This window comes from Momordica charantia, assembly GCF_013281855.1.
Source record: "Momordica charantia cultivar OHB3-1 chromosome 6 unlocalized genomic scaffold, Mcharantia_2.0 BLBB01000006.1, whole genome shotgun sequence".
Classification (NCBI taxonomy): Eukaryota; Viridiplantae; Streptophyta; class Magnoliopsida; order Cucurbitales; family Cucurbitaceae; genus Momordica; species Momordica charantia.
This window is the reverse complement of record NW_028275164.1, coordinates 2,443,254-2,458,171: the sequence shown is the minus strand read 5'-3', so window position 1 is coordinate 2,458,171 and position 14,918 is coordinate 2,443,254. Positions and strand designations below refer to the sequence as shown.

At 37.2% G+C, this 14,918-nt stretch overlaps 4 protein-coding genes across 4 annotated transcripts; 2 read left to right on the top strand and 2 right to left on the bottom strand.

The window, feature by feature from the left end:
• The first annotated feature begins 1,623 nt into the window (after positions 1-1,623).
• Positions 1,624-2,966, top strand: LOC111006843 (AT-rich interactive domain protein). Its single transcript, XM_022278924.2, has 2 exons — positions 1,624-2,136; positions 2,521-2,966. The coding sequence occupies exons 1-2, from the start codon at positions 1,705-1,707 to the stop codon at positions 2,692-2,694; spliced, it is 606 nt and encodes a 201-aa protein (XP_022134616.1). The 5' UTR covers positions 1,624-1,704; the 3' UTR covers positions 2,695-2,966.
• Positions 2,967-3,258: 292 nt separating this feature from the next.
• LOC111006842 (Bifunctional inhibitor/lipid-transfer protein/seed storage 2S albumin superfamily protein) lies at positions 3,259-4,074 on the bottom strand. Its single transcript, XM_088126107.1, has 3 exons — positions 3,720-4,074; positions 3,505-3,591; positions 3,259-3,404 (listed from the first exon to the last, which is right to left on the bottom strand). Exons 1-3 carry the CDS (start codon positions 4,072-4,074, stop codon positions 3,259-3,261), a joined length of 588 nt encoding a protein of 195 aa, XP_087982233.1.
• A 3,037-nt stretch (positions 4,075-7,111) lies between these two features.
• Positions 7,112-10,552, top strand: ALMT9 (aluminum-activated malate transporter 9). The gene is made up of 6 exons (XM_022279818.2): positions 7,112-7,727; positions 8,286-8,423; positions 8,539-8,808; positions 8,912-9,048; positions 9,187-9,333; positions 9,654-10,552. Exons 1-6 carry the CDS (start codon positions 7,358-7,360, stop codon positions 10,344-10,346), a joined length of 1,755 nt encoding a protein of 584 aa, XP_022135510.1. The 5' UTR covers positions 7,112-7,357; the 3' UTR covers positions 10,347-10,552.
• A 2,067-nt stretch (positions 10,553-12,619) lies between these two features.
• ASPG1 (Eukaryotic aspartyl protease family protein) lies at positions 12,620-14,366 on the bottom strand. Its single transcript, XM_088124727.1, has one exon. It carries the CDS (start codon positions 14,294-14,296, stop codon positions 12,836-12,838), a length of 1,461 nt encoding a protein of 486 aa, XP_087980853.1. The 5' UTR covers positions 14,297-14,366; the 3' UTR covers positions 12,620-12,835.
• Between the last annotated feature and the right edge of the window lie 552 nt (positions 14,367-14,918).

Here is a 14,918-nt window from a genome sequence, read left to right as displayed (position 1 = left end):
TTCCAAAAATGCCCCCTCTGTCTTTTCAAAGTTTCCTTGAACAGCACCGTGGGCTAAAATATGGGCTTTGGATACTCCACACGGCCCGCCCACTTGATGTGTGCCATTAACTAAAAGTTAAATATAATCATAAAATAATTTTAAATATACCTTTTCAATTATCAAAAAAATAAAAGAAAAGAATTTTAAATATACTTTTTTTTTTGGAATGATGAAAAACGCTTTTAAAAGTATATTAAAGGCTAAATATTCTAATATTTCAGTTAAGTTTCAATTTAATTCTTCATTTTTTTAATTCTCATATTCATATGTACTTTCATTACAGTAACAATTGAGCCTGTGTATTTTTATATTGGTAACAATTTAGTCTTAACAATTTAATCATCTTTAAAATTTGTAACAATTTAGTCACTACCACGAACATTGTCGTCAAAATTAAGCGTTAATTTTTATCATATTACGATTTAATTTTTGTAAGTTATAAACAAAGTTGATCATTCGTCACTTTATCAATCTACATATATAATAAATTTTACAATGGGGATTAAATCGTTACAAACTTTAAACATCCAATACTAAATTCTTACCTTCTAAATTTAATGGACTAAATTATTACAAATTTGGAAGTATAAGGACTAAACTTTTGAAAGTTCAGGGATTAAATAAAAGTGTTATTTAACCTAAATAATATTAGGAAGTAAACAAAATTTAATGTTAATTAAATTATTACTGTTTGTGCAACAAAATTGGTCAATGTTAAACCAGGTCAAAGATGGTTGATTGGGGAGAATTTGAGTGTCTTTAAGAAAAGATTTGCATAACAGAAGCTAAGACATCAATGCTCAAATCGGTTTAAGTTAATACGGACATGGAGTTAGATAGTGATACCTAATGTAGAAGTGAGACCCTCTCTTGATAGGTTGAGACTTCGATAGATTGTCCGAGAGACGATTATTGATGTAACTCTGAAGGTCGGATTGTCGGGTGCCTAAGATCGAGATTTGATCAAACCTTTGCCACGAGGGGGGGGGGGTGGAATTCTCATGACGTTTGTAGGTAAGTACAAAGGTCAATCTCACTTTTGGAGGTCTTCAAGTAAGGCCTAATCTTCCAACCTTCATTCGTTCTCTACGTGGAAATACTATTTTTTCGCTCCCAACAATCACCATTTTTTTTGTTAAAATTAAATAATTGGTTTTACATGTTAACTAGTGCTATTTTGTAACATGAAACTAATTTATAGTACTACAATGATATGAATATTAGTTAGATACGACAAAAGCGAGTATACCTCAACAGTAATTATCAAATATATGTTTGGCAAGGAAAAATTTACAATATAAATGGAAGTAGGTACCCAAAATATTAATTTTTTTTGGTAAGATCAATATGTCCATCGATAATATTTATTTATTTGGCCAATTTGAGCTTAAATTGTCAATTGTCTTTTATCAATGTTATGAGTTTCTATAATGATATTTATTCATTTCAAGTGATATATTTACACATCTAAATATATTAATAAAGAAACAATTTAGAGATATATAAATTTTTTATTAACCAATTTTAACATAATTTATTTTATGAAATTATTTAGTTGAGAGTTATATAATTTAAATTATCTCATATCTCTCTCCTTATCCGCGCGTAAAAATCCTACTCTCCGTTGTTCAGAGCGTTCAAAGCTCACTCTCGTCCACTCAAATGGCTCTGACCATAACCAACGGCGGCGCCGCCGGAGGCAGCGGTGGTGGGATTCTCTACAGAACCTCCACCAAAATCCCTTCCAACCAATTCCTTCTCCGTCGCAACGCGCTCTTCCCGCCGTCCAATGAAGCCCGCACCCTCCACGTCGTTCAGGCCAAGAAATCCTCATTCCGAACCGGGCGATTCGACAGTAAGAACCGAAGGAGCTCGACGACGACCAAGGAACAGGAGGAGGAAGAAGAAGAACGAAATCGGATGGCGGAAATTGAAAGGGATGGTCCAAACGTTGAAAATGCCGGCGTAGCGTTCGATGTGGATGAGAATTTGCCGGAACTTCCAGGGCTTCAGCCTGATTTCTGGGAGGGTCCGCGGTGGGATCCCCTCGGCTTCTTCCTGGAATATTTGTGGGCTTTTGGCATCGCTTTCGCGGTACCATTTTTCCCCTTCCATTAATTTCCATTTCCTTTCCAATAATTATTTTGATTGATTCTGTTGTCTGTTCTAATCTTTGATAGGGTTGAGCGAACGATTCAGATTGATAACTTAATTTCTGTTATGTAGTTGGTTTAGTTGGAATATTATTAATTAAGGGATGACATTTGAAATAAACCTGGCCAAATTCTACTTTCTAGGAGATACTAATCAGTAACCCAGAAATTTGGCATTAGATATCAATCCCAAAGTTCCTATTTGTTTGTTTAAGATCTTTAGCATTAGTCAGATGTGTTCGTTTTTGGATAAAATAGCATTATAGTTCTATTCTTCTTTTGTAAAAGGGCGATGAGACTGATTCATTCATCTATATCATAATAGCTAATTGCTTGCGGGATTGCTGTTACTACATATAACGAAGGAGCAACTGATTTTAAGGATACGCCTGCATACAAAGAATCAGTTCAAACTCAAGAGCTATTAGAAGAGCCCGAGGCATCGAACCCAGATGTTTTTGAATCTAATCCAACTGAGGTGGCTCCTAGTTTGGAATGATCTTGATATTTCGATATCAGAAACAGATTACACGTCTTGGATACATTATCATCCTGGAAAGCAGATAAAGAAGTGGAAAAGAAACAGAGAGAACTGTGTGAATTTGTAATGGCATATTTTCTAGGTACGTTATGACTACTTTGTTCTGTTGTATCTAGTTAAGATTTTGAATTTATATGTCTTATTAGTTTTCTCATCAACATATTATTTTTTAGGTCTTTCTGATTTACTTAATTCTGTGAATCTGATATGGCCCTTGTAATGTTGACTTAGATTTCTCTCTTTTGGCTGACTGTTTTAGAGAGATAAAGGAAGTTGGCATATCTCAAAATAGAAAGCCCTTTTTTCTGTGGCTGCTAAGAGGCGCCAAATGGTCGGGTGCAAATGGTATAATGCTCAAAAGATAATGTTATTCTGTAAAGATAGCATCTAACCAAAGCAATCTGGTAAAAGCCTAATAGAAAAGAGCATATAATGTTGAAGTGCATTTTAACATCTACCTAATTCCTATGGCAGTGGCTGAACCAACCAATACATGATATATAATAGTCGAACATGAACTCACTAAGGCAATACAAGAAACAGAAAAGTTTTCATAGCAATCGCAATTGTGAACTCAATTGCCATCCTTGGTTTGAAACTAGCACTAATCCTGCCCATCCCTAACCCCAGAATGCTCGGTTTTGGTGCTGGTTGAGCCACTGGAGAAGCTGAAAATCACAAAATAAGCAGTACCAGAATGTATAAGATATTGACGTTATAAAACCAAATTGAAAACTTTATTTGATCAGATAAATATCTAAATCATACCCAAAACTGTAGCATTGGAGACTGTGGAGTTGGTGTTTGCACTAGGAGAAACTGGAGAACTGGGTGAACTAGGTGGCACAAGAACAGCTTCAAAAGACCATCCAAAGAATTATAACTGTTAACGTTGAATGTCGAATATCGAATATCGATGTTCTTCAAAACACAAATGTTGAAGTTAAGAAGTAGAGAGTGGAAGAAATTTAACATACTTGTGCCTGAACAAGTGGAGATGTTGACTTGAAGGCTGCAAAGATCAGGCAGCTGAAGAGCTCTAGTAGTGTTTAAAGGGAAGGAGCTTAAGGTAGTGCCATTGAGCAAGATGCAGAGGCAGTAAGGGACATTGGTGTAAAGTTGCTTCAGGTTATCACAGCATGCCATGGCTGGCACTGAGGCGATACCCTGCACAAACGGTGCACATGAAGCCAACGGAAGAAGGCTTGCCGTGCATTGAGCTATGCCAGGGCTCGAGGAGATCAGGCCTTGTGATATGGTAGTCGGTAGAATGCGTAGAAGAAAGAGCAGGCTTAGGTATGAAATGGGGAGTGCAGGAAGAGAAGGAAGAGATGCCATGGTGCCAGAGGAATTAGAGTTTTTGACTGTGTATAGAAATAGAGTGAAAATGTATTGTTTTAGTGAGTTAAATCATGCAGGGTGTGTGTGTCGATACACACACTCTTCTTGTTCTTCTCTCCCTCAATACTTGTGAGGAGTGCCACATCATCACCCTCACCTAATAACTTCAAATTATGTGTTTGAGGCCTTATTTTACATTATTTACTTGGGAATTAGGGGTTGTTTTTAGACTTCCAATCTTATAATAAGCTCTATAGATAATTGGTAATGATTTGTAGAATGTGATTTGAAATTTACAATTTCAGATGGTTCAGAAACAGATTTGTGGCTAAAGAAGTTAATTTAAGATGTCACTAGAGATCTATCTTGACTGATTATGAAGTTATTAAATAATTTTACGTAAATAAATATTAGGGAGATGCCACTAACATCTAGCAATTTATCAATTTAAGTAGAATAATTTCCAAAATAAGCACACAATTTTGGCCTTTGGGATCTTCAAGATTAGGATATCGTCATTAAATAAGCATATCTTTTCATTTGTGATGTTATATTAGACCATGCTTAGGTGTTAAATGGTCTAACATCTATATATTTCGGTGACTACTATTAAAATTCCGACTGGTAAAATGAGAAGTAGAGATTTTTGTTTTTTGCTTCCAAAAACAATGAAAAGATGTCAAAATTTTAATGGTCGGTAAGTAGCAAGATAGGTATCGACGGATCTACGTCTAAATATTTTTAATATTTTTATATTAAAAATGTCGTTGGTTGCTAGTGTGTATATGCCCAAATAGTAGTCACGTGACTCACGTCCCTCAAGATAGTTGGAATTTTATATTTATATATAATCATCTATAATATTATATACTCTTAACAAATATATATTATTTCTTAAAATTCTAGGTGTTTAGGGATTGAAGTTTAGGATTCTTCATAAATAATTATTTTTGTATTAATTAAATTTCTTAAACCTATTAATAAATGAAATTAGTTTGCCAAAAATCAAGTTATATTCTATTTAGTGCAGTAATGAGAGGATTTGGGTCTAGATCTTCTATTCTAGAACATTAAAAATAATCGAAATAATCTGAAAGAAACAAATTTTAATTATTCATATTCATATTCATTTAATTTTTTTTCTTTTTTCTTTGGAGTACAACATATCGGGGAGAAGATTCGAACTCACAACTTTATGGTTTGAGGTATATTCATCCTGTTAATATAGAGTATAATTCCACATAGCAAAATTAGAATTAGGTTTAGTTTTCTAAAAGGTAGAGAGACACATCATTTGGACCACTCACACTTCCCATTATTTAATATTTAATTATTAGGCAGACACTTTCAATTGAGTCATATTATTCTGCAGATGGCTTCTAGTGTAACAAATCCATTTTTATTGAATATATTTGAAAATTAAACTAAATTGGATTAAAATATAAACAATATATAGAGTGAGAATTCAAATATTTTAACTTTTTTTGGTCGATAATATATATTTTAACCAACCGAGTATATTATCAGTAACCTTCTATTTATTTGTTGAGCTATGAGTTATGGTGTCAAATGGATAGATCACACCAATTCTACATGGAAAGAAGTCTTAATTATAGTTCTAATAGGACCACTTAAAAATACTCACTCATAAACTATTTCGACCAAATTCGCAAAATGCATGTAATTGTTTCGATACGCAAACTTGTTTAAATGTGCACCATCGTAATCACAGTTGCAAATTCAAGGCTTTTATGTATTCCAAACTTTTATTAATTTAACTTTGATAATTTGAATATTAAAATAATACTCTAAATGTTTACATGAAATACTATAAGATAAAGACAAAATTAGGAATTTTTTATGGAAAATAAAAAGTATGGTATAATGGTATTTTATTATTTTTTTTTTTTTAACTTTTAAACTTATTGAACTCAACTCTGTTAATAGAATTTTTATTTCTTAAGCCATTATCTGTCTTATCCAAGTTATCATCATTTTCACTAATGCATCATTTTCTTTTTTTCTTTTTTACTTTTATCTTCCATTCCAACTTTGGCCATCATTCCTTCCATCATTGTCCTTCATAAGGTTTGAGTTTAAGAAAGAAGACTCTAGATATCATGAACAACCCCTCTTCTACTCTTTCCATTAATTTTAAGGATAAAAATGTAAAATCATCATATTCATTTTCAATAATATTATTGAACTTCTATATTTTTAGTAAAATATGTTGGAGGTAGGGATCGAATTTACGACTTCTTAGTTGGAGATATATATCAATTACTGTTAATTTATACTCGTTTTGGTTCTCTATGTTTTCACTTTTAATTTGTGACAAATATTCCTTTTTAACAACTTTATGTAATATTTTGTTTATTAACCGGTTTAAGTCTGCTATGCGGATGTACTAAAAAAAAGTCTGCGAACTTAATATAATTTAACAATTTGAAACAGTTATTTCGTATTAAAATTTTAAAAAATAATATAAATCATATATTAAATATTTTTTATTTTTTATTTTGAAACCATATATTAAATAATTAATAATTATCGCGTACATGCCTTTGGGAATTGGAATGAGGGACAACGATAAAAGGGGCAGGCGGCATGCCAAGATCAAGAGGGTCCCATTCCCACCAATGAAATTCCTCAAAGGATATTACGAAATCGCCCCTAGTGAGAGAGAGTCCTACAAATATTTATACAAAAGGAAAGCCTTGCCGTAAAAAATTCATGAAAATGTCAGCATGCATGAATACTACTGTAATCTGTATATATCTCTAGTCATTGAGTCATCTTCATATTTGAAAAAATAATTAATTTTTTAAATTTCTAGAGACTAAATAATTTAAAAATTCAAATTTCAAGAAGTAAAATTACATTAAAATTAAAGGAGAAAAGAACGAATTTCCTATTAGGAAAGGGAAAGAAAAAGAAATCATAATTAATTATGATGATTCATAAGGAGAAGGAATCAAATGGATGAAGGCTTCCCATTTACAGAAGGGAATTAGTGGGACGTCAAATCAATTTATGAAACCAAATAATGTGCGGAAATAATACAACGCAATACCAAACAACAACTATATAATCTTCACTCCACCAGTAGTCAGTTCTGGCTTGCGCGAATTTTGAGTTGCCATTTCTTAGTTCTCTTTCCACTTTTCTTGGAATCACAAATTCCAGTTCCACTCCTGAATCCTGATTTCCGTTGCCTTTTTCTACAACAATTTTGAGGCGAGCGAGGGTCTCGCTCGTTTTGTTTGTTTGTTTGCGAATCATGGTGGCCAAGTACGGTTCCTTCAAGCAGAGTTTCGCCGAGAAGAGGGAGAGGCTGCTTTCGGTGAAGGAATTTCCAGACCTAGGTTTCACCGCCGTCGAAATCAATGGGGAGAGTTCTTCCTGTTGTTCCTCGTTTCGGCCCCTTTCTGCTGCAATCTCGAATCTTTGGAAGTCGGTGCAAGATGTTCTTCGCGAGGCCTGGCAGATGGGTGTGTCCGACCCGAGGAAGATCGTTTTCTCAGCGAAGATGGGTCTCGCTCTCACGCTTATTTCCTTGTTGATCTTCTTCAAGCAGCCCATCGAGGAGCTCAGCCGCTACTCTGTCTGGGCAATTCTCACCGTCGTTGTTGTCTTTGAATTTAGCATAGGTACTATCCATGGCATTCAAATTCTTAGTTTCTGTCTAGGGCAAATTTACTTCTGGGTTGGCTGTGGATGATTATTTTGCACTATGCTTTCATCACACTACATAATGATTTTCCGTGAGTATGATTGCCACGGCTCTTTCCATGGAGAAGGGTGTTTTTTATTAATAGAGGGAACAGGTCGAAATCCTTGATTAATATATTACATGCCTACTGTAATGTTTATATTTTATTCTGAACTACTTGGGCTTATTGATGACTGTTTATCTAAAGTAATGTTTATTAAAATTTGAATAGGGCCATGGGCCATGGTTGTCCTTTTTAAACTGCTATTCCCGTTTTGCTTAAGTTCATTGTTGATTGCCTTTTTGGAATTGTTGGATTGGCTAAAATCTTTTATTATTCTCATAGATCTTTGTTGTCTTCTTGTTCTATCTTCTGCCCTGATGTTGTTTTTGACTTTTGAGTACTCCATATGTAGAACTCTTGTGTCCTTCAACTATGATTCTTTCAACTGCAATCTGTTTGCTTATTTGAACGAAGTGATGATTTTGTCTGCAGGAGCTACTCTGAGCAAAGGATTTAATCGTGGATTGGGCACGCTTTCGGCTGGAGGTCTTGCGTTGGGAATAGCAGAATTATCAGTTCTTTCAGGAGAGTGGGAGGAGGTTGTGGTTGTTATCAGTATCTTTATCATAGGTCTGCTTTGCTAATCATTGATTTTTAAATTGACAAATTGTCCTTTTTCTACTTTTCTCCATATTTCCTTTGTGTGAAGAATCTCTCATTTGGTCATTTTATGTTGTGTTGACAGGATTCTTTGCTACTTATGCCAAGCTATATCCCACAATGAAGCCTTACGAGTATGGATTTCGGGTCTTCTTGTTGACGTATTGTTTCATAATGGTGTCAGGGTATAGGACAAGAGAATTTATCCATACGGCTGTGACTCGATTCTTGCTCATTGCGCTCGGTGCTGGTGTGTGTTTGGTTGTAAACATATGCATTTATCCCATATGGGCTGGTGAAGATCTACACAATCTAGTAGCCAAAAACTTTGCAGCCGTGGCAGCATCTTTAGAAGGTTGTTTAGATTTTCCTTTTTTAAATCTTGCATTCGTAAAACTTGACTCGAAACTGAATCTCTTACGTTAGTTTCCTTGCTCTACTACTTTCCCTTCATTTAGGTTGTGTCAATAACTACCTTAACTGTGTTGAGTACGAGAGAATACCTTCGAAAATCCTTACCTACCAAGCATCTGATGATCCACTGTACAAAGGCTACAGGTCAGCTGTGGAATCTATGAGTCAAGAGGAATCTCTGGTAATCTTTATGGACATTATGCCGGTTTTCTTTAATTTCTCCTTGATGAAAGCAAGAAGAAATTCCAATACGAATGACTTAAAACTGTTATTATCTTTTTTCCTCTTTCTTTAACCTTCTTTTTTTCTTTGTATGAAGATGGGATTCGCAATCTGGGAACCGCCACATGGTCCTTACAAGATGCTTAAATATCCATGGAAGAATTACGTTGAAGTAGCTGGTGCACTGAGACATTGTGCCTTCGCTATCATGGCATTACATGGATGTATACTTTCAGAAATACAGGTACTTTGGCTTTGCAGCTCGAACTTCCCATCGAGTAATAGACCATTGTTTCATGGATATTTTTCCGGATTGCCTGGTTTGTTTGACAATATGCATCTTGCTAGAATTTGGTCTGTATCTTTTCATTGCATCAGCAGTGTTTATGAATTTTCATCCATTTCTTTTGTCCATCGTTCCGTATGATATGTGCATTTTGCCTGCATGGTTGGCAGTTTTAAGTTAAATTTCGAAATTGTACCGTTAATGCTGCAAACTTACTTTCATTTCTTTGGACAATGTGAGCTCACAAGTACACACAACGAATATACTTGGATGTGCAGGCCTCGGCTGAAAGACGGCAGGTTTTTGGCAGCGAGATCCGAAGGGTAGGTTGCGAGGGTGCTGAAGTCTTGCGTGAGCTTGGAGACAAGTTAAAGAAGATGGAAAAATTAGGATCAGTGGACATCCTTTCTGAGGTACATGATGCTGCAGAAGAGTTGCAAAAGAAGATCGACAGAAAATCCTACCTTCTTGTCAACTCGGAGAGCTGGGAAATCGGTAATCGTCCCGAGGTTGAGGACATTGGACAGCCTCAAGAATTTATCAACTTGGATGATGAGGAAACAAGGTTTCATGAATACAGATCCCTCAGTGAAGCTGTACTGGATCTCAGGTCTTTCCCAATCCCAAAAGGCTGGAACGACAGCATGTCGTCAGACATCAACTCTGTACAGCCTGCTGCAAGTCCCTCCGCCAAAATGTTCAAGAAACAGGGATCATGGCCTGCAAAGGTTTCGATCAAACCAAATGCCGTCCCCGAGGAAGAAGAATCAAAAACTTACGAAAACGCAAGCGCATTGTCGTTAGCTACGTTTACATCTCTTCTGATTGAATTTGTCGCAAGGCTGCAGAACCTTGTTGACTCTTATGAAGAACTAAGTGAGAGAGCTAAGTTTAAAGATCCTGTTGAGTTGATCTCCACATCGAAACCTCCCGGGTTTTGGAGGCGGTTCTGCAACTGTTTTAAGGTATAGACGTTAAAGATAAGCGTCTTCATCAGCCAAGGATGAATCCGATGATCTGGCTACAGAGTGACTTTATTATGTATTTAGAGTCGTCAGGAAAGTAGATGTAAATGTAAAAGATTAGAAATAGAGATGGTAGTGAAATGAAAAATCTTCTCATCTAACTTAACCTATGATGTTGCTTGCTTGAATAAATCCTTCCAATTTCTCTCGAAGTCTGCTTTCTTCTTGGTTCAGTCATTGTCTCCTCCACTGCCTTATTCTAAAGGACACAACCAGAGGATGGCGAAATGCTGTGTAAATTCTAAAAGGACAAGCCTGGTTTGGAACTACAAAATTATTTTGGGATCGCAAGTCGATGTAGTATAGTGGTGAGTATTCCCGCCTGTCACGCGGGTGACCCGGGTTCGATCCCCGACAATGGCGTTTTTCTTTTAGATATTAAACTGGGAATTGATTTTTTTTTTTATTTTAAAATAATGGATGATGCTATATGAATCAATGAGAAAAATCAAGGCCCAGCAATTTTGTCGATGCTAATACAGAGTACAAAAACTTTGTTCATATTGACAATGTCCAAATCCAACACTGTTATAAAACTGACGTAGCGAAATAGATATTAAAATTAAACTGAAGAAATTGCTGATGTACAAAGAAAGAGAAAAAGACTGATGAAATGAAAAGAAAAGAAAGCGATGAAAATTGAAAATGGTGGCGATGATCACGATGTATCAGTACATAGTTGTATGGGTTCCATTCTTTAGAGCATGTTTGTTCGTCGTATTAATAAATTCATGTGATGGTTGTTTGATATAAGACGCTTTCAATGAAAATAAGCGGTAACATGACGGTATCATTTAATTGTAGAAAAAGTTGAGAAATTTAGACTCTGATTGATAACGTTTCGTTTATTGTCTATTGTTTTCAATTCTATTAAAAAAATTTAAGTGCGTGACAATTACTTATGTTTCTTGTTTCTCGTTTTTTACCATAGAAATTTTGAAACAATCAAATTAATTTCTTGTTTTTTTTTAATTTTCTTTATAGGTTGCTCTTATATAAATAAAATATTGTTTCATCCTTATTGAATTCATGGATATTTAGAACTTTTTATTAGGAAACAAAAACATCATCTATCAAATTTGTCCATTTAGTAACGTTTTCGTTTCTTGTTTCTCGAATCCAAGTTTATTAAAAAAAATTAAGCATTTTACTACTAACTATATGTTCTTTGTTTCTCATTTTTTTCTAAATATTCTCTATATTGTATATAAATTCTGAAAACAATCAAAGCACGTTCTTGTTTCTGGTTTCCATTTCTAATTTATTTACATAAATATAAATATTGTTTTATCATTATTGAATTCATAGGTGTTGGGTTGTAGAGATGTTCATTTTCTCCATTGGGTCGCGTGCCCGCTAAGATGAGGCGGGAGTCCCTGTTTAAATTTCCTGTAAGGCAGGGGTGGGGGAAATATTTTCTCCACCACCTAAATGGGGACAAGGACGACGTTCCTCGTCCATGTTCCTTGTCTCGCATCATTTTTTTAATATTTATTTATACATATACACATACTAAAATAATTATATTATCCTCTTTATACATACATGTACTACAAAACTCATACATTATTCTCTACCCACTCATCTAATATATATATTTGATATAATTAAACCTTGAAAATTAGACAACTAAATAATTTTTTAAGAAAAAAATATTTATTGAAGAATAATTTAAAAATTAATAAAAAAAGGGATGGAGAAAAATTTTCCATGGGGAAACCCGATCCCCACAGTTCCCCACAACGAATCCTCCCTCCAATCCCTGCAAAATTTCGAGGGATGGAGAATTAAACGGGAGGGGAGTGATGGGAAGTCGTCCCGTTCTACCCCATGAACATCCTTATTGGACTATACAATTATTTTTTCAATTAAAAAAAAATCATCAAATGAAACTTTGGGTTTCTAACTTTAAAATGTACCAACATGTGTTTTCGAGTCTACGAAACAACCGTGATAAAAAAAAAAAGATTTTATTTATTTAAATGTTCGAAAGATACTATGTTGATTGTTGTTGCAACTTCCAACTTCCAGTCCAGCTGGCAAGTTGAAGTTTCTAGATAGAGACTTCCTCTCTTCTATATTTTATTTCTCATACAAGACTCCCGTGGCAGTATTGTTGGTTAGAATTGCTTGACTCAGTGATGCATTAAAATCTTTTACATCATTTTAGAATTAAAAATAAATAAAACAAGCAATATATAGATAGTAGCAACCAATGATAATACTAATAATACATATATATTAACACTGAGAATTACATAACAAACAAGGAGTAAGAAATCCCAACCTTCTGTAATATATATGGAAATATTAACACTTATCCTTAACTACTTCAATTATATTCAAGTCTGTAGTATTAATTTCTTTCCTTTTTTTTTTTTTGTCTCTTGTAATAATATTTTGATGGTGACAAATATAAGACAGAGGCGGCTGGCTTAACACTGATTGGAGGAGAATCCGACGAGAGAGTTGACCAGGTCGTAGCTGACACGTATTCCCTGCTGTTGGAAGTTCCCGATGATCGAAAGCGACGTCGTTGTGGGCAGAAACGCCAAGCAGTACGTTCCCGCCGAGTCCATCCGTATCAAGTAGTTATTCGCCGGAAGCCGCAACGATTTCCCTTCTGACAGTTGAAACGACACCGTCGGCACGTCCACGCTCGACTGCGACGACAAATCGTAGCACGTGTCGAACGGCGATATCCCTGCCGCCGGCGGCAGGTTCCCGGTCAGTTTCACAAACGCGCCTTTGAGCGCGTCGTACACGTCACTCGGCAGCCGAGTTATGGTGGTCCCCGAGTCCACGATTATCCCCCCGAGTCCCGAGCCGTCGATTTCAAATCTCGTCGACGATATCGGCAGCGGCTGCCCCCCGACGCTCAGCCCCGTCACCTCCACGTACCGGTAAGATTTGAATTTCCGGTTCACGAGTAGCGGGGTGGTGACCGAGTTACCGGGTCGTCCCGAGTTGAACTCCAGAGTGGAGGATGAGTCCGAGTCACGGTCCACGAGGCAGTACGAAAACGACGACGCTTTGATTTGGGAGGACAGAGAGAGCGCCGCGCCTCCGAGCCCGATCAAACCGGCGGCTCCGACGAAAAGCCCTTCGTTGTCGTGGCCGCAGCCGATGGCGACGTTGGAGATGGAATTGGAGCTCCCGAACGACAGCGTTTCGGTGGCGAATTCGCCGGTGGTGAATGAGCCGTCGCCGTACGAGACCTGATAGAGGCACGTGCCGGATTGGCACCCGGCTCGGTCCAGAGATTGACATTGTTGGGAATCGCAGGAGAGGGAGCTGTAAGAGGAGGACGAACTCGGGTCAAATATCGGGTCGGATTGTTTGAAGCAGGAACCCGAATCGTCGCAGGACTTGCACTGGAGCCACGTGATATCGCTGCCGGTGTCGGGCACCAGGAAGAACGATTGCGCAGGCTGCCCCACGCCAATTCGGGCAAAATATTCTCCACTCCCTTGGCTCTGTCCAGAAACAACCGGGACCGTAACTGCATCGGGTCGGATCCCAGAGTCAGACCCGGGAGTTCCCCCATTTAAAGCGCGGTGTAGATTTTGGTTCAGAGATTGAACCCGGGCAGCATCCCGGGCGAGGCGGGCCCGGACCAAGCTCTGGTAGTCCTTGTAGGAGGGGTTGTGAAGAGCCAATCTGGGGTGCAATGGCAGAGAAAAGGAAGAATTTTGAGAGAGATTATTGCGGAATTGAGAGGGATGAATGGAAAGGGCGTTTTGGGCTCGCTTTGAGGAAGCAGAGACATCGAAAATGGCGGTCGTGTGCGTGTGCGTGTGGGTATGGGAAGGACCCAGTAAGGTGCGAGACAGAGTAGGAGAGAACAGAGAGGAAGTGAAGATGATGAGGAAGAGGAAGAGAAGGGCCATGTTCATTATGTCTGAAGATAGAGAGAGAATTGAGAGATGGAGGAAGTGGGTGAGGAGTTTGTGTATTTAAAGAAGCAAAATTGAGCTTGGTACTTGGGAATTGGGAATTGGGTGTGTCCCCAGATTTCAAAAGGTCGTTTTCTTTTGTGTGTTTATATCAAATAAAGTTGTTTTCCTTTTCCATGATTGACTTTTCATGTTCATGGCCATATTCCTTTGGGTTTTGTTTTGTAACCTTAATTTCTTACCCCTTATACACTTAATGTGACACACATGACTCGTGCTATTGGTAAATTTTCTTTATGTCGAGGAAGAAGTCGAGCATGACACACGTCGAATTTCGAAAACAACAGTGAGGCATAGGATCACAAACGGTATTCGGTGCAAGCATTCGTGGGCGACGCCACCGTCGCTGTACAGGTGACACGTCGAGGACTGCGACCTAAAACCTGCAAACTGCAAGTTAACACACCTGAAGGTGAAGACATCTCCTACTGATTGTCGGGAGCGTACGTCACTTCAGGACCTCGTATAGTCTCGTGTACCTCTACCTCCTCAACCGTCGTCCTTCCTGATCGGCCAACCACACTTATAAATGTGAAGGACTCCCACCAACACCATGTAAGTA